The sequence below is a fragment of the Falco peregrinus genome, chromosome 5 (assembly GCF_023634155.1).
Source record: "Falco peregrinus isolate bFalPer1 chromosome 5, bFalPer1.pri, whole genome shotgun sequence".
In the NCBI taxonomy this organism is placed as follows: domain Eukaryota; kingdom Metazoa; phylum Chordata; class Aves; order Falconiformes; family Falconidae; genus Falco; species Falco peregrinus.
In genome coordinates, this window is record NC_073725.1 from 26,186,549 (window position 1) to 26,205,554 (window position 19,006).

Genomic DNA, 19,006 nt, shown 5'->3' on the forward strand with positions numbered 1-19,006 from the left:
TCTAGCTGCGAGGAAAGATTGGGAATTGGGATGGTCAGATGGAAGCAACAGGAGTAGGAGTATCGTTTCATGTCTCATCTGAATCCAGATGATGGTCATAGTTCTGAGCATAAAACGCAGATGTTCTCATACAGGTTCTTTCAAACTCTGCCTGGCACTTCAAAGGAGTAAATCCAGAAGCGTAGTCCAAACATTATGATACTCTGCTAGGGCAGGTAACAGAACACTGGCAAAGTAACCTGCTGTTTGCAAAGCCCCTACCAGTTCCCAGGCCTCAGCTGTATGAGAACATATGTAGATAAATTGAAACAGCAGAATTAGTCTATGTTGACTGTGGTTGGGAAAAGAAGCAGCAAGCCTAAAGTTCAAGAAATAAGGAAATACTCTTTGTTAGTTCCCTTCCTTTTTCAAACATTGTTGACGGTTTGCTTGCCTTTGGCGACCATAGGCGTGCGGTGTCTGTGTGGGGAGAGGTGGAGAAAGCGGCCCTAGGGGTATGCAGGTCTGTCAGATGCTCAGAGTGTCAGTGTACAGACCCAAGCGCTTAAAAAGTCTGTTGTCTTCATACTCCTATTGCGAATTAGTGAGTCAGTACTGGGATTAATAACTAGCAACAAATACCCTCTGTACTCACTGGGGTTAAGCGTTAAACAGTAAATTGGATAAAAACATAACTCACTGTGGTTTGTTAAAGTCAAAAGCCTATTCCCTACAGGTGTGGGAACGAATTAATGTGTAATGTCATGGAAAGTTCCTCTTCAGACTTTAATGTTACTTTCCCTCCACAGTGCACAGCTGAAGCATCAGTTCAGTTTGTCTCCATTCCCCTGCACAAGCGTGTACATGTGTAGTAAAGCTGAAGTACTCGGCATACTTGCAGTGAAAGGCTAAAATACATGCTGTATTAGAAAGAAAAGAAAACCTTATAATATAAGCTAAATAATCCCTTAAAAGAACAACAGTATGTCATCGTTCATTGTCAGTTTGTGGTAACAGAGCGCAGGCCTGCTGGTGTGGTTTACCCTGGAGTAGGCTCGTAGAATGAGGATAAGCAGGAGATTCTCCAAGGCAGTTAATGAGCTGTTGGAACTATGCAGCGCGGGAGGTGGAACCTATAGGCAGACCAGTGCCGGTTGTTGTGGGGCTGAGGAGGTGGCTATGGGTAAGGGATAACCAAAGCAGCGGTCCTTCACTGGTGAGCAATGGTTGGTCTCACACAGGCAGGTTTTAGGGGGAGCTCTGCACCCGGTGACTTCAACACTCCATGAGCCAACACGTATGTCAGGAGGGGGACCTGGCTGGCGATGGAGGGGCTGGCAGAGCAGGGCTGCGGGGCTCGGGGCTGGAGGGATGGCAGGGGTACTCAGGGCGAGCGTGCACACGGTGCTGGGGATGAGTGGGATTGCCGTGGTGCACTTGTGCCTGTGCCTGGCTGCGAGGTGAGGGGGCGGGTGGTGGGCTTACCTGGTAACCTGCCTGCGTGGGCGGAAGGCCTTGCCTTAAGAAGGCAGGCACGTGTTCCCAGTGCCCTGCAAAGCTGAAAGAATGAGTGTAAGAATGAAAGCTGTGTGTCCTGGCTGGGATGTACGCTGTGGTGGTTCTTACCTCTCTTTGCTTGTGTTTCTGCACCAATGGACAGATAGGCACCTACCTCTCCTGTCACACTTCTTCCTAGGGGATTTCACACACGTGTACACTCGACGTAGGCTAACATGGCACAAAGCACTGACTGCCCATGCAATAGAGTTCTAGGTTCTGTCCAAAATTATGCCTTGGGTTAAGTGCTCAGTGTTTTGGAGAATAGGAAGAAGCAGACAGTGAGCCTTGAATTCCTTTTTGCTCTAGGCTGTGTTATGTGGACCATGTAGCACAGTGGCTGACGACGTCTTTTCTCCTTCAGCACTACGTGTGTTGCCTGTCGGAGGTGAATCGGTGCACAGTATATTAAGATTTCCCATTCTTTTGCCTTTTACATGAGCCAAGTCACCCAGAGATGAGTTTCTGGTAGCGGATGAAGCTGCCATTTACTGGTAACACAGTGCTGCAGTAGTGCTTGATTTTAAATAACAGGAAAGTTTGTAGCTTGAGATTTTCATGTGTATGTAGGCTTTTCTCTGCAGCTTTATGTTCCCCCTTTACTTCCCTCTACGTCTGTTCTTTCAGGCTTAATAACACATAACCTGGGTTTACTATCAAAGATCATTTGTAAGACGTATTTCCTCAAACCAGCCATCTTTTATCACAAAGCCTATGCTTATTGGGTAGAGAAGGAAAGCTAAAACCATGTTTTGCTTTTACCTGGAAAACAGTAAAAGCAAGAATCTGTTAATAAACATAGAGGATAAAAAGACTTCTACCCACTTTGAGTAAGACCTACTATTACTGTCTTACTGTCAGCCATGTCTCATCCCCGCTCCTCACCTTTTCACTCTTAAAGTGTTGAAGTTTACATTTTCAGAAAAATGTTAGAAGCAGTTGAAGAATGAAGCAGTCAAACTAAGGCAAAGCACATGCACACGTGTATTCGACATTTGGTGCAGCCTGTTCCCATCGCTGTGACCAAGAGTTGTGTGTCTGTCCGAACAGGCCAGCATTTACAGAGGTTCTGTATTTTCCATAAGGTTAAAATTATATTGTTACTTTCAGCTAATTATAATTCTTCTTCATGCATGAGTTACTGTATTTGAAAATATTGTCTTAAAACATCCTTAGGCCACCTGATATGGTGGAGAGAACACAGACACATGACTCCCACAGCCTTACGTTTTGTGTGGAGTTCATACAGTTTTATCAGCGCAGTGAAGAATTAAGCATTAAACAAAGCCACCTTCCCTCCCTCAAAAAAATCCCAACCTGTAAAATGAATAAAAATGAGGTGGCTAAACATCTGATTACAAGTGTCTGGAACATCTTCAGAGATCTATCCTCTATCGAAAATAAATCTTTGAAGATGATCCAAATTACAGTATCATAAATCATGCTACAGTGTATCCGCAGACAAAGGAGAGAGGAAGAAATCCTTTTTGCATACCTTTATTAAATAGTAATTTTTAAAAGCATTGAACTGTTCCAGATGTTCCCATTCACTCGATGGTGTTCTGTGGGACAGCAAACCCAGTCTGTCTGAAGTAAGTTGTAAAGTGACGGGAGGGAGAGCAAAGCTTGCCCAAGTCCTCATGTGCCTTACTTGCACGTAGTAACAGTACACTACAAAACCTGTCGTTGTTTCCGTCACACAGGAAGATTTCGGTACCTGACTTGGAGTTAATTTTACAGTGTTTAACAGTAAATTTAAATGGAGTTTTCAGCTAAACTAAAGTTAAAAACCGAGCTTTTGATGTTAGGAGAGTTTTAATTAGAGTCTGTCTTTTAAACAAAGCTAAACGTAGTTACATTAGTTTTTAAGGTAAAGTTAAAAATGGAATTTTAGTTAACATTTAGCAGTGCAATAACTTTTAATCAATTTGTCATGTACAGATTTTTTTCAGTCCTGTGACTGCCAGGATGGGGGCGTGAGTGTAGCATCCTTAGGACACCTCGGTACATGTTTGGAGATACCCCTCTGTGTTTTGCCACGGGCTTGCTGCCCAGGGCTGGCACGGTGTGAAAAGACTAAGCAGCCAACGCGGCCAGGCCTGCAGAGCTGCCGCGTCCTATGTGGACGAGTTTAATGGCCTGCTTGGGTTTGGGGGTAGAGTTTAGACCTTTTCGTTTGCTTGTTAGTCTTATGGGTTATAAGGAGTTTGGACTGCTTGTCTGCTAGCCATTCTAGATGGGGGAAAAAAGAATAGTTTGCAGGTGAACCACTGCTAAACTTGGGGCATTTTTTTCAAGAACAAATTGATTTTTCAGGCTGCAATTGCACTACTACCTTTTAGAAAGACCGAGGCACTGAAGGTATTGCAGACACAGCTCAGTTGGCTTCTGTTCTGATTAATCCCTTTGGGCCAGTGTTCCTGTAGCGCTGTGAATCTCAACATTTGAGCCTAACAAGATACTCTGTTAGCACTTGCATCAGAAACACATAATTTTGTTTAGTCCGGGTATACGTTTGTTTGTCCTTTTCCCACCACAACTATGTTTAGCTCAAGTTTTGTCTTGCTATCTTGGAAGATGTTATTTTTCCTTTAAATTTGTGATTGTAACACTGATTCTAAATTCTTAAAACAGATTTGCTTTTGTTTAAGCATAAAGCTGTCTTGCAAGCTTGATGGTTAAATGCCTTCTGCAAAAATCTTAAACTTTCTAGAAGATAAATGGTGCCAGAGGAGAGAGTCACTTTTGATTTGGATAGTGTTGTGGTAACATTTTAGTACGTGGGGCAGTCCGTGAAGGCTTTTCTTTTAGAAGTTAGCTTACGGATATTTTTTTTCTTGACGAATTGTTAAGGTTCCTGTCAGATTGAATCCCCGTTTTTCACAGAAACGGGTACTCAGGGTTACGCAGGTCTTTGTCAACAGCTGCGTAGGCAGCGGCACTGGGAGCTTCTGCAATGCTGACCCGATTCTCCCCGGAGCCTTGTTTCAGCCTTCATGGCTGTGCTGGGTGCTGTGAAAGGGGCACTGGAAAAACAGCCCCGGGGAGCTCTCGCTGCACCCTTCTCAAGGGAACCCAGAGTTGTCGCTCGGTGGGTTGAATTGGTAGAGCCTCTTGCATTGTGCTGGCTTTTCCCCAAGGTGGAAGCTACGGCGAGAAGCTCGCTTGCAGTGCATATGCTCTGTTCCCCTCTGCACTCCACTGTGTAACGTGCTTGTACACAGCGACGAGTTCCCAATTGTCTGTCTGCAGAGTCTGTTACTTGTTGTAGGTATTATCTTCTTAATTACAGTGTCTGTTAAGTTCTGTTGGTCGGTCGATTGATTAAACATACATCCTAGTAAGTTTTCCTTGCAAACCACAGGTGGTTTGAAGAAACCATATACATGTGGCTTGCGTAGATACTTGTCAGATTTTCTTGAATATATAAATGCTACGTTTTGTCTCTTGTGAAGGGGATAGTGTTGAAATGAATTCAGCGTGCCAAAAATCCTGCTGGGGAATAAATGAAGATAACTAAGTGAGAAGCTATTTGTGAAATAATAGCTAATGTTGCTTAAGCTTTATCCGGAGAAGATGATCTTAACTGTAACTTGTTGATGATTGAAGTGGTTAAAATTAGTTTTACAGTTTCTGACAACCGTATTGCCATGCCATAACAATTCCCTCTGTTTGCAACCTGTCAGAAAATTTCAGCACAGGACTTTTTAAGATTAGTATCTTTCAAAATCTGAATAATTGATTTCTTCCCTTTTGATGGCAGCAGTTCTTGCTTTCCAGAGTTTCAATGTGGTAGTATTTTTCAAACTTGTTATGGCCAATGTGATGTTAATAGTATTAGATTCAAAGCTTGATAACACCTTTTGATTAGAAAAGCAAAATGTCATATATGCACAAGCTTTTATTACCCATTTAGTTACAAAATTACAAATAAAATCTGACAGTCTAACACATTTTCATTAAGCATTGAAACTGATGTAGATCTGTGCTCATTTCCAAAACATACTCTAAATGAAAATGTGTTTGATCTTACATTCAAATGTGAAAAATTTACAATTAATGGCTCCAGTTTGTTAAGTCTTGGTGATTTGTTATCATCTGGCATTGTCTAAACTGCTCTGCAGTTGACTGAAGGCACTGTTGTCAAATAACACTGCTTTATGAGGTTGTTATCCTGCTGTGTTTAGCACTGGTGCAGCCTCGCCTTGAGTATCAAGTGCAGTTCTGGGTCCCACCAGTGAAGAAGGATGTGAAGGTCCTTGCATGTAGCTTTGGTGGAGCTCACGCTTCAAAACAGTAAGGCATTTCGATTCAGGATTGCTGGCAATACTGGGCATTCCAATGACCTTTCAGACTAGCTGAGAAGTCATGTATACATTTTTGTTGAAAGGCAGACTGGACCATTATCTTTCAGTAACCAAATCTAAAATGACCACTTGAAAACAAAGGAGGTGGTGGAGCTTCTGAAATGCGTGGCTCAGGCTGTGTTTTTTCACATCAGTCTTCTTCCATGTTGTGAAGCTCAGTGTCTTCGATCCTGTTAGGAGATTCACTTTCTGAAATTACAGCTACCTTTTAGCCCTCTGAAGGTGGGATGACCTGAAATTATGAACCAGTGAGCTTAATGTAGTGGTGAACTGTGTATAGATGGATTAGATGAAACATAAAATCAGGTACTGCTTGAACAATTCATTTCTAAAAAATATTTTTTACAGAGATGATCTTTTGAGTATTATCATTATTTTGGCTATATTATCAATGGTATCACTGTTGTGAAGGGTGCCTTCTAGTTGTGCAATGTATAGGGTAAGTGCTGTTAAAGAAGAAGTTAAAAAAGATAGAAATTTGGGAAAATTAGGGACCCAACATGCCTTTGTTTTCTTGAGACTGAATTTTAAGGCATTTGACTACTGAGTGGCCACTGCAAATCAAGGAGAGTTATCTAAACTGTAAAACCTTGGCTTATGATGGCTTTGTTTGTGATGGAATCGGAGTATAAGGGAGTTTCTTACCTTTCCCCGCCCCCCCCCCCCCCCCCCCTTAATGTGAACTGTTTGTTCATTCGACAGAGACAACCATAAAAAGATTTTTATCACTTACTGTAAGGTTCCTGCATTTTTCCTGTTCATGCCCTCCTTAGCTGCCATGCCTTTTGGGTTGTAAGGATAAATGCAAAGTTAATTTTACTTTTTAGAGTTTCAAACTAGTCTAATGATATTGGTATTCTGAAATGTATAGATTATTTTGAAATACCATTTAGATGCATTTCTAAGCAGAAAACCATGCAGTTTTGTAAAGGTAAACCAAGTCCTTGTAAATTAAGTCCTTAAGCTCATTTATAGAAATGGGTATAATAGGCCTAGTCTCTCATTGCACCGATATTTAAAGATGGTCACCTGACTAATAGGGATGAAGAAAAAGCAGGATTCATCCCAGAGCACTGTGGAGCTGGCAGATGTTATGACAGGACCCCAGCCAGTCACTGTCATTCCAGTTTACAAGACTATGAGGAAGACCCAGGGAGCTACAGCCCTGCGAGTCTAACCTCAGTTCCTGGAAATATTAGGGAGAAGGTTATACTGGGTCCTACTGAAAGGCATTTAAAGAAGTGGTCAGGCATTTGGACTAGATGATTGCTGTAGGTCTCTTCCAACTGAAATAGTCTATTCCATTCTATTCTATTCAGTTTTGGTAATTTGAAGTACATTATGGAGCCTGCAGGTTATTCAAGGGATAAATAACTGTTAAATATGGTTTTTACTCTTGTTGGTAGTGATAAGGATAACCTGTGAGTCTAGAGACTCTGAAGCATTTTTATACTGTTGTGATTTAATGCATTATAATCTCCCCCCCCCCCCCCCAAACTAGTGTGAATAAGTTTATTTAGAGGGTTTCTGTAAGTCTTTTCTATAATACATTGCATTTGTTTAAAAAGAAAAAAAAACTCTCTAGCATGAAAAACAATGCAGAGGAGTAGAAGGGCAGTTGAGTGGCCTGAAGGAATATTGAAACCTTCAAAGGTGACTGCACCTCTTCAAGCATAAAGTTATAATGGGATATAGAGCCTCTTACAGAGGAGTAAACAACAAGATGGTGAAACTTTCTTAAAAACTTGGTTTTATAAATACCTGTTGTAAGGGTTTTCTAGTTTGACTGTAATTTGTGCAGTTGGCTGTGATACAAACTAGGTAGAAGTTAAGGGAAAGTCTTCAATGGACTGTGCTGCGTTTTGGAAAAGACCAGTTATTCTAATTTCCAAGTGATAAGGACTTCCATAATGGGCAGAATGGCTGTCGGTCCAGCTTTTCACCAGAAAAGTTCTTCCCAGAGAGTCCAGCCACGTACTCTCTGCTTGCCCCGCTCTCACGTAAAGCTGGTTTTGAGGCTAGCCCACAAGCTGTGAGTCCAGTGGAAACACATAAGCATCATCAATACTAGTTTTTGTGGTAACTGAAAGTAAGCGTGGACCTTTCTAGTAGTGTGCCTGATGCACTTGGTAAATACAAACATGTGTAACACGTGAGGAGTTAACGTAATAGTGTTTGAAGTTGAGCCGGGACCACTAAGATACAAGATGGAGCACTGCTGTTGACATGCCACTGCAGACAGGATTTTTAGCTTAGTGTTGTTTTCTTTCTAATAGTTACAAATACCTCTCAGTAGTACTCCAGGAAAGCTAAGCAGCTAAAGAAACCAGAGATTAACCTTTAGCTGCTGGTCGTGCTTCTGTTAGCTGTAGCATTGGCATGGTGATAACCATCTGACGAGATGAATGCCTGATGCTGTTCTGATGCCAATCTGCTGAAACGTTGCTATTTCTTCTTCAGGGGAAAAAAAAAATGTGATTCACAAGGGAAAAGAGAGAAATAAGAGCATGCAAAAAATGCTTTGGAAGAAATAAACGTGTGAGATGTTTATAAAGCTCTGCCAAAACTTTAAGTTACACTACAAGAACAAAATAAATGATGTGACATCTAAGAAGTCTTGGCTCCTAACTGTAAAAGGCACCTTTTAAATCAGGGGTCCTCAAACTACGGCCCGCGGGCCAGATACGGCCCCCCAGGGTCCTCAATCTGGCCCCCGGTATTTACAGACCCCCCCGCCAGGGGTTGGGGGGGGAAACCAAGCAGCCGCAGATGACTGCCTGCCACTTCATCCGCACGCCGGCCCCCTGGTTAAAAAGTTTGAGGACCCCTGTTTTAAATTAATAACTATAAACATCTGTTACATTGTGAGGCACCTCTGAAGTACATTCGCAAAACTAATAAACTAAGTAAAAGTTGTCTGTTGCTGACTTCTTCACTTAGTTTTAATCTCTGAGATTCAAGTGATTTGCTTTAAGCTTTACTGCAGTATATCAGCTCAACTTCTCCCCACTGCCATCCCGCATCTGCTGGGAATCTGGTAGGTAAAGCACTTCCAGTCTGAGGAAGGTGTCCAGTTGCCCCGAGGTACCTGCTTGCAGCTTTCTGAGGACTATATTAACTCTGTAGAAGTTACAAGCTTCACGAGTGTATGAACACTAATGACATGGAGTGTATCAATGTCATAGAATAGTTTGTGTGGAAGGGACCTTAAAGATAGCCTAGTTCCCGCCCCCCCTGCCCGGGGCAGGGACACCTCCCACCAGCCCAGGCTGCTCCCAGCCCCGTCCAGCCTGGCCTTGGGCACTGCCAGGGATGGGGCACCCACAGCTGCTCTGGGCAGCCTGTGCCAGCGCCTCGCCGCCCTCAGAGTGAAGAATTTCTTCCTAATACCTGATCTAAATCTGCCCTCTTTCAGTGTAAAGCCATTCCCCCTTGTCCTATTGCTACGTGCCCTACCAAAAAGGACTTCATTGATGACAAGGCCCTCTCATTAGCATGATGAGTAAAATCTGTGCTAAATTTTCAGGCCTGTTTTGACTCATCCGAAGGGTGGGCATCTCTCTCATGCAGTGGTCTGTGTGGCTGTGTTAGGAGAGGCGTGTTCCAAAGGGAACTGCCCGTGCCTTAATGACCTGGCTGGAAATGGAGTGAAATTCTCCTGTGGTGCCCTGGCTCCTGCTGCCAGGAGCGGTGGGACCGCCAGTGCCCGCACTCACACGGTCTTTTCGAAGGCTGGGGCTCTGCGTGGTGATTCCCACTCATTTTTCTTTACAGAAATGAGAAATAAAAAAGAATTCCAATGCAAAAAATCGGTAAATTCTGGACTAGTGTGAACTCTTGCCTACCTTCCTAAGTGTCTTTCCATTTCAGTAGAAATCTTCATGACTTTTTAGCATCACTTCAGAGTTTTCGAAGATGTTTGTGATTTCATGGCCTTTTCTGGATTCGGAGATCTTGTTTGATGCATATAGTTTGCTCGTGGTATTGTCAGAAGATACTCTTTCCACCTGAAATACCACACATAAAGTTTCTAGTCAGGAGAAAAAAGGGTAAGTAAGTGTTTAAAATATGGGTGCTTCAAAAGTATTTTAGTTTTCAAAGTTGTACCATAAACCCAGAATCTCAGCTGTGTCTTTTTGAAGATATGCTAGGTATATTTATATTGACTTGAAAATAAATAACTAGCTAAATTTGGACCCTGAAGTTTTACCCTGATGATGGAATTTTCAAAATTTCAAAATTAAAAAACTAGCAGGGTTTTATTTACTTATTGGCTTTAGTAGTAGTTACTGTCACACTGGCTTTGATAGTAGCAGAGCTGGATTTTTTAAAGTGTCTAATTCTGTAGTTTGGTTAAGAGGCTTATTAATATTTTTAGAATCAGCCACTACCTCCTGGCAAGTTGTTCAGGTTGCTGCATATGTATGTCAATGTAAAATCACCATGGATTTTAGTCTGAAATCCCTGTCTGTTTTAATCCTGGGAAAAAAACCTGTTCTGCTATACAGAAACCTGTTTATGCATTGATGCTTGGTAATTCAGCTACATAACCAAGGTGACATGTCTGTTTTACATGTAATACAGACGTGTGGGCTGCAGGCCAGATGGTACAGCTGGGGTCCTGCCAGCAACCTGGGCTGGGCAGGGGACGTGTGCGGGAGGCGCACACCGTTGCCTTCAGCATCCAGGGGATCTGGGTCAGCTCACCTGCTGGTTTAGATGAAGGGCACGGATTGGACTCCTGCTGTTACGGCTCTGGCATTAGGGTGTGTAGAAAACACGTGCTTAACAGTTGGAAATGATTAGTAAGTGTTTAAATGACACCAAGCCAGAAAAATAAGTGCTTTTAGAAATCCTCAGGTCTTTTAAGAGAAATAGCTAATTCTCAAAGATCTTTTTGCATGTATAGACAGTAAAAACTCTCAGAGGAGTATCTGAAAAGTTGCTACATGTGTACGGCTGTTCTTGTAGTGTCCTGTGGCTGCACAGTAAGGACTACTCAGGCATCCTGGTTGTTGACATATGAAGAAGGGTGGAAAAAGCAATTGCTCAGGAATGTTCTGCAAGTGCTTGCTGGTGGGAGTGGATGGCAAAAAGTGTAAAGTCTTGCTAATTCTAAAGCTGTATCTAATGATACTGTCTTAAGAGTGACTTTGGAAAGAAATAGTACTTTATGCCCTTGAATATCCCGTTTATTTCTGCTAGCTCTGCTTACTCTTGTGCTCTGTTCCTCCAAAAGGTTACAGTTCCTGTGTGTATCTAATAACCCGATTTTTGTGATTAAGCGTGATTGCCATGTGTGTCACAGGAGGTGTACAGTATTCAGCTGGGTTTATAAGGGCCAGGGTCAGTGTTAGCTCTAGAGAAGCTGGCTTTGGGGGGGAAATGCAGCCCTGGAGAGCAGCAGTGGGTTTGGAGCCGAGCTGCTGTGCGATGGGGATGGGGATGAGTTCCATCTGGCTGCCCGCAGCGCCCCCTGCCGACAGGCTGCGCCGCTGGCACGGGGCGAGCTCAGCCAAACCCAGCATCAGCAGGCTGGCACCTGGTGTCCCGCGGGTCCGGTCCAGCTTGGGCCGGCGAGACTGACTACATATAACTGGTTCCCCTCCACCGCCCACCCCCTGCCTGGCTTTGTAAAGCGGTTATGAAACCCGTTGTTTCATGAGCATTCTTGAAGGGAATCACTGAAGGCAAGAGAGATAAGCTTGTTCTAACAGCTCTAACTAAAAAAAAAAAAAAATGTTTATTAATCAGTTTACCTTGTTTGTTTTCAGCAACAGGTATGCAAGGTGAGGATGCAGCGGGGGGAAGGATCAGAAAGTTAAGTGTCGGGCAGTACGACAACGATGTCCCTGGGCAGGCGTCGTACGGCAGGTGTGGATGGATGAAGTCCCCTGCTGCTGACCAAGCTGTAAATCCAGCATCACCCATTCCTGCAGGAGAGATGAAGGAGGTAAACAATGAAGATTTTTTTCAGGAACTATTTATTGAAGTGAATGGCCAGCAAGGAGCCCATGTTAAGTGTCCAAGATCAGTGTGAAGCCATTGAACAGTTGCATCATGGCCATAAGAACAAATGACTGTAGTCACCTCAGAAACGCAGCTCCATGTTTAAGGTTGTCCTGCTCTTGTCCTCTCTTGCATGTTTGCATATTTTCAGTGTTCCAAGATCTTTCTGCTGGAACAGTGGATCAGATTATATGAAACCTTCTGTAGACTGATGAAAAATATCCCACCGTGTTGTAGGGTGAAGTGGGAATTATCTCACTGTAATTTTGCTTTTTTGTGCCCTTTCTAGATGACTGTTGCACGTTACCAAGATGAAATAGATGGAGGAATCTTCTCCCCCACAAAAAATGGAAATGAAGCTGTTCCATCTACACCAGCTTTTCCCCTGTCACCAGAGACATCATATGGTAAGGCCTGTCTCTATTTATTTATTTTAATAGCACTATTAACATCTTAGCTGTTACTGAAGAGGAATTGTGCTTTTCCTTCTCTCCTAGTAAAAACACCTCCACTATACCATCAGCGGATTCCTTCCAGCCAAAAGGTCAGCAGCCCACCTGAGCTATACAGAACCAGTCCTGGTAAGATAACTCTGCTTCTTAAATAATTTGAAACTGATCTGTGTACGAAGGCAGCTAACACCAACATGGTTATTCCTTTATAAACAGGACATATACCTGATGAATTTAGACTTGTGCAAGTTGGAGAAATAGAGTTTAGCAGTACTGCTTTAGTTGTATCAAAAAGTAGTAAACAATGAAGAATTATCCAAGAAAGATCTAATGCCATTAGTTGCCAACAGGGCACCTCATGTTCATGTTCAGTGTCCAGAACTGGTGCGGAGCAATGAGGCATTTGCATCACTGCAATAAGAGGAAATGCAATTCGGTGTTTGAGGCTGTCCTGGTCACGCTGTCTGCATGTGTGTGTGCGTGGTTTCAGTGTTCCATGATCTTGCTGCTGGTATTTGATAATATCAAAACAGTACTGTCAGGAGAATTGAGTTCCTTATTATTTTTAGTAGGTTTTACCTTCATCGGAGGGAAGAAAGGTGATGTGCATGTTGCCGTCTTTCCAGGCAAGTGAAGCTGACAGTAGAGCTGGGAGTAGCTATGCTCAAGTCAAGGAGATTCTTAATCAAAGGAGTGAAATGTTCTGGAAGGGTTTTTTGCCACAATACAGTATGTAAATGCAGAACTGTGGAAGAGTAGTTGGTAATAGATGATTACATGGTTAAAGATTTAAAGTGATCTAGCTATAAATTTTATTAATAAAGGATTCTTCTTTGAGGCCTTAACTCTTTGCTGCTAAAAATAGCAGTGAAGTATTGTTAGATGTCACTTTTTCTGTGCAAAATTATTTTAAAACATTAAATTAAAAAAGAAGAAAAGGTGTTTTGCTTGACTGCCTCAGAAAATGCTGGACATAAAAGGAAGCCAACATAGTTTATTTACAACCCAAATAAAAATCACAGACTTTCATTTAAATTGTACACATTAGAGGATATTCAGGCATTAATTTATGTGCATATATATAGTTTTATTGCTTAGGCTATCATTGTCTTAGACAGGATCTTGATAGTAGTTTCCAATAAATTTGACGGTGGATTTTGATGCAATAGCTAGTGTGTTGTATTTTTAACTTGGAAAAACACTCTTCCCATTTAATTTACCTCATTTAGTAGTTACCAAAAGCAATCAACACAGAATAAAATTATCTTTAGTAATAAAGCAATCTTCTACCCAGGTCAAGACATCTCTTTATGGTTCAGTTGCTGTGGCTTTGCCCTTTACTCTCTCAACTCTTAAACAATTAGCGGTAGATATCCTCCTGAGGGCAGCCTCAGCAAATCAATTACGAGTTGCTTACATTGAGTTAATCTACTGAATGCTTTGTTGTTAAATGGCTTCTATACCTGTTGCTAAGAGTTAGGACTTGCCCTGGAAATTTTTTTTGCTTTTGGTGTATTTCTCTCTGTTTTGTCGGTGATTCTCCTGCTTAATTCCAAATGCTGTCATCTCTCAAATAATGGGTTTAGATACTCAGTTAATGAGACACTGAAAATAATACTCTAGCTTAGACCAAACCAGGTAATTTTCCCTTTGAATGCCCCTTTAAAAATGATGCTCAGGGTCTACTGAAGGCTACAGGTTGGGTGCTCAGCTCCCCATGTATTTGTTTTTAGCTGCAAACATAATGTGCTTTGACACGAAGGTTAAAGGTGTATGAGGTGGGTCAGCTAGAGAACATGCAATGCCCCATTAGTGAGCATCTCTAAGAAATGTTAGCTGGGTCACTTTCTCACCAGAGCATAGAAACTTCTATTGCCAGAGACAGTATTAGAATCCTACTTGATATGTGGGGTTTTTTTTATTTTCTCTTTTTTCCCCTTCACTATTCTACTTTATTTATTGCCTGCATCTACAATAAGTATCTGTCTGCCGTATTTACTTGCTTCTGTGTCTTCTGACTTTGGCAAGAAGTCTTCTCATTACTTTTGCTGCCAATCCCTAACTCACGGCCAGAGCAAGAGCATGGTGTTTTCTGTGTTGAATGAGGCCAAGAATCCGAAGGGAGCAGAAGTATCTGTCCCCGTGGCTGAGGCTGCTCTAATGCACGTGCGACAAAAGCGAGTCTTATTTGCAAAAAAATATTACATCCCCAATTTTTAGTAGTTTCCTTTGCAGCTTTGCTCTTCCTTTAATGCTTTCATGGGTTTTATTTTCATAAAAGTATGGAAACATACTGACTGAGCCAGAGATTCTCAACAAATTGAGGCCTTTGGAGTCATGGACTCTGGAGTCTTAATTTCTGCCATTAAGTTATTGTGCCTTTTGTCTCAGTTCAGATCACCCATGAATTCAAAATTGGCTTGTTCTGCATCTCAGCTTTGCTGCTTTTCGGCATTCCAGGTTAGCAGTTAGGATGCTGTAACACAGAGCTACCAGTTACCACGATAATTACTGCCTTAACCTCGCGCCCCCACTCTTCTGTAGGGAATAGCTTTAAGCACAGTTACCCCTTATCATATCAAGGCAGAACTACTGTAATGTTCTATAAAGTATAAATCTTAAAAGAACAATACGGTTTTTTGTATTCTGTGTTCAAGAATTACAATGTCATCCAGTCTTTATGTATGAAATGATAAAATTATCTGTTCTTTTGTAAGTTACTCTTGTTGTAAACTGTGTACCTTGTATCTTGAATGCATCCAATTCTGATTCTTTCTTTATTGACGTGAAAGGCACTATCTTCACTGAAGCCTGACGAAACCCTGTGCAAAATGGTGCTCTTGCTAGCCCTGGAAATCTTAGATTTTCATTCCAGGTGAAACCATTTTGTTATGGAAAATAGTCCATGTATCTGTCTGCATTAGCTATGCCATGCCTCTTCTTTCTCCCCATATGTTTCTTTTAAGACGTCCTGTCTATGCCAACTAGGAAGAGCAGGATTCCCTTCCAGAACCTTGTTCTTTCTCAGGTGGGAGCAAGTTTCCTGAGCCTGTGTTCAGGCATCCAGCACTGCTGCATCAGCACTGCTGCTCCGGTGACCGCTGGCTGCTGTGGTTTCATTGCCCTTCTTGCGTTAACATCGCTTTCAAGTAACACATCACCCACAGAGTTCATTCTGAATTATCTTTTGAAAGACACCTTGTTTCTTAAGACAAGCTCGAGCAGTCTGTAAATTGGCTAGTTTTACAAATAGCCACCAAAAAGCAGGCTCCAGATAGAGCTGTATTTTGGTTCTCAGGGTAACACAATAGCCGTTGTATGTCCCGCAGGAGAGTCCCACGCATCAGCCAAGGAACAGAAGCACTATTTGTAGGCCATTTTGAAGCTTATAAAGGCTCTCTTGTCTTAGACTGCATACAACTACTTGAATTCCCTTTGTATATAGAAGGAACAAAGAAACCATCGGGAGCTCTTTGCCAGAGGACTGAACTCTGGCTGACCATGGCAGCCACTCTCCCCCTCGGGCTGGACGCAAGGACTTGCCCCATCTTCAGCTCTGGCCAGGGCATAAATGGAGCTTTGCAGAGGACCTGCCTTCACAGACAGGCGCTGTCTTGCAGCAGAAGGCAGGGGTCCTTGGAACAAGGGAAGATTGTCTGTAATCCTTTATCCATGTACTGGCAAAGAGAAGACATGGTGCCCTGATTTTCCATCTTTTCTGACCAGCCTGAGTAAACTTGCGTAGGTCAAGCAGCACGTACGGCGGGATGACACCACTGCTGTTGTGTGAGGGATCGCAGAGCCTTCAAGCCTGCATAAGGGCTTGTCTTTTCATACCCACCGTGGAGCTCAGCCTAGATACCACACTCCTTGGGCAAGCTTGTGTTGTGTACGAGTTGCATCTTTTCTAAATGTAAGAAGGTTGTCTTTTCTCCTCGTGCTGTCATGGAACTCTTCAAGATCAGACAGTGGCGTTATTTCCATGGTGTTTCTCCTGCAGGCTCTGTTTTTATGTGGCGGGCACATTGTAGTCCTACATCCCCCCCCCCCCCCCCCCCCCCCGACTAACAGGCTGACTCTGTTACAGCTCCCAGGAAGGGCAATGAGTGTTTCATAAGTCTCTCCAAAGGCAAAAGGACAGCCTAACAGATAGTCTCATTACTGCATAATTCTATCACTGATCATAATTTTATACTGTTGTAATTGCGTATTTGTTCCAGGATTGTAATTTTTTCCAGTCACTGAGTTGCAAGGGAAATGAAACATACTGCTTAATTGTACGATAAAAATAGTCAAGGTTCTGAACTGAAAATGCTTTCTGTGTATCGGGAGGGTTAGTAGTGTAGGGAATAAAAGGGATACTGATTTGTGAGAATGAAAAATTACCAGTGTATGATGTGCAAAAATTTCTCCACAGTATGAGAAATTTTCATACAATATTTATTTATACCTGCCTTTCTCTTCTCCCCTTAACTCTTTGTATAAGGTATACATATCCAAAGCAAGAGATAGGTATGGACATTTTCCAGGCATCTCAGGTTATTTGCTTAGAACATCAGTGCATCCACTTTGGTCGATGGTTATCACAAGCTCTGTCCTCCTGGAAACAAGGGGGCATTTTGGTTTTTGCTGCTGTTGTGATTTTGGGTTTGAGTTGTTTTGCAGTTGCTTTGTTTTTCTTTTGTTAGTTTTTTGTTTTTTTGTTCGCTTGTTTTAAACTTTGGCACTATAAATAAGCAATAAAAATATACAAGTAGAGACCAGAAATGTATGATGTTTACTACAAGGCACCTAGATATGGCTTGTGTTATGTTTTTCATAGTCTTGAAACTGACTTTCACACGTTCATCTTGTGGCTAAAGGCACTGCTCGTCTCTACAATATTTTATGATGGAACAGATAGTGTTTCTTAGTTATGAGAAAACACACAATTCACTAGTGTGTACGAAGCCTCAGTAATGGGCTTCAGGCACGAGTAGAACAGGGCTCAGTTCTACTGTTGGGAGTTGACTGATGTGAACTTAGTCAGGCTTCCAGAAGGAGCATGTGGAATGCGGTAGAACAGAGCCCTAAATGTTCGGAGGCCACTTCTTGGCCATTGTAAACACTGAACTCAATATAATGTGCCAGGCTTTTTCTTTCTGGGTTACTGTTATTGACACATTCAGCTCAGTAAAACTCACCTTTATATACAAACTTTTTATTGCACAGAATTTGGAAATGACAGGATGTATTTTCAGGTCTTTACTGTCACAGACCTCGTTCCCTTTTGTGCCACTGATAACAAAACAGTTCTTAACATTCCTTCAAAATATAAATGTGGAAAATTTGTATCTTGTCTGGCCAGCAGAGAAAGAAGCAACGCTTGCTATCAGCGATTTCGGTCTGGTAATCCAAATTCACAGCACAGGTAATAATGTTCCATCTTGCGTGCCGAATAGATTAACGGTTCAATTTAATTTTCATCAATCCGAATGGTGGAAAGTATGTTGTAACAGAAGAACCAAACTGAAACTGAAAATACATTGAAATACTTGTAGATTATGCCTGATTTTAGTGAGAGATGCCAACCAAAATACTTGCAGTTTAAGTGTCTACCACTGAGCTGTTTGGTAATCAGCTTTAATTGAGCTCCCCCGCTCAGTTTGGCTAAGATTTTCAAGAGAGGTATTCTCCCAGTGCACATGGATTAACTTACGAAAGCTTTATTCTCTGGCTTAGAAATAAGAATGAAATTATTTCAGGATTAATCTATTTAGCTAGCTAAATGTGGACCATTTTTCTTTATAGCCATGTTACATATTTCTACATAAAATTTCACAAAATCAGTATATATTTTAGCCACTCATTAAAAACTCGAACATGCTATTGATTCAAAGGAGTAAAGAATACAAATATACATACCTGAATATAAAAAGCTAGGGAGTGCCAAGTCCATGGAAGCTGGTATGTGATGAAGAAGCAGTGGTTTTGCTGATATCTTTGGCTGATATGTTGAAGCTGGCAAAAGATGCCATTCTTGTTACTGAGTTTTCATAAGAAAGCTCATTGTCTATAGTATACCCTGTCTTGCATTGGTTTTGGATATTGTAGTCTGGCAAAATATTCCAGAACATGAATATATTTTGATTTGTAGCCAATGTCATATCTGATGACAGAATCAAATTTTTTTTTAATCCGGTGCTTATGGCAAGACAAAGGTATTTCATGGTAAAATGTTCCTAAGGCCCCATGAGCTAAATTTCTGCAAGGGGCGGGGTTTGGTGTGACCTACAGGTTGAGCACGAGACAAATTCACGTGCTACAGATGGGCATGGAAAATACGTTGACTTCAGGAACTAGCAGAACACATGATCTAGTGCACATGCAATTCTGTGTGCATCTGCTCTGTAATTCTGTGGGATCTAAAAAAAAAAAAAAAAAAAAAAAGGATGGTTAGGTGCTTTAGCTGTTACATTGAAGAGATGTTCAGTGAAGTTAGTCACTGTCTCCTTTTCTTCCCACACTCACTTTTGGAGCAGGATTTCCATCTGGGTGGAAACACTGCAACTGCTGATCAGGATGAGCTTTAAGCTGTGTCCTGCCCCGTTAAAACTGCATTGGAGAATGAATCACTTACTGATTTGAAAAAACTTCTGGTTT

The 19,006-nt window shown here is 41.9% G+C and overlaps 1 protein-coding gene across 13 annotated transcripts in view; it reads left to right on the forward strand.

Annotated features, from left to right (window-relative positions):
- TNS3 (tensin 3) overlaps positions 1 to 19,006 on the forward strand; it is a 282,225-nt gene that overhangs the window by 218,942 nt on the left and 44,277 nt on the right. For all 13 annotated transcript variants that reach the window (XM_055807042.1, XM_055807046.1, XM_055807043.1 and 10 more), the window contains 3 exons: positions 11,678 to 11,856; positions 12,202 to 12,319; positions 12,410 to 12,493. In XM_055807042.1, coding sequence (XP_055663017.1) covers positions 11,678 to 11,856; positions 12,202 to 12,319; positions 12,410 to 12,493 — 381 coding nt within the window. The remainder of the gene's footprint in view (positions 1 to 11,677; positions 11,857 to 12,201; positions 12,320 to 12,409; positions 12,494 to 19,006) is intronic.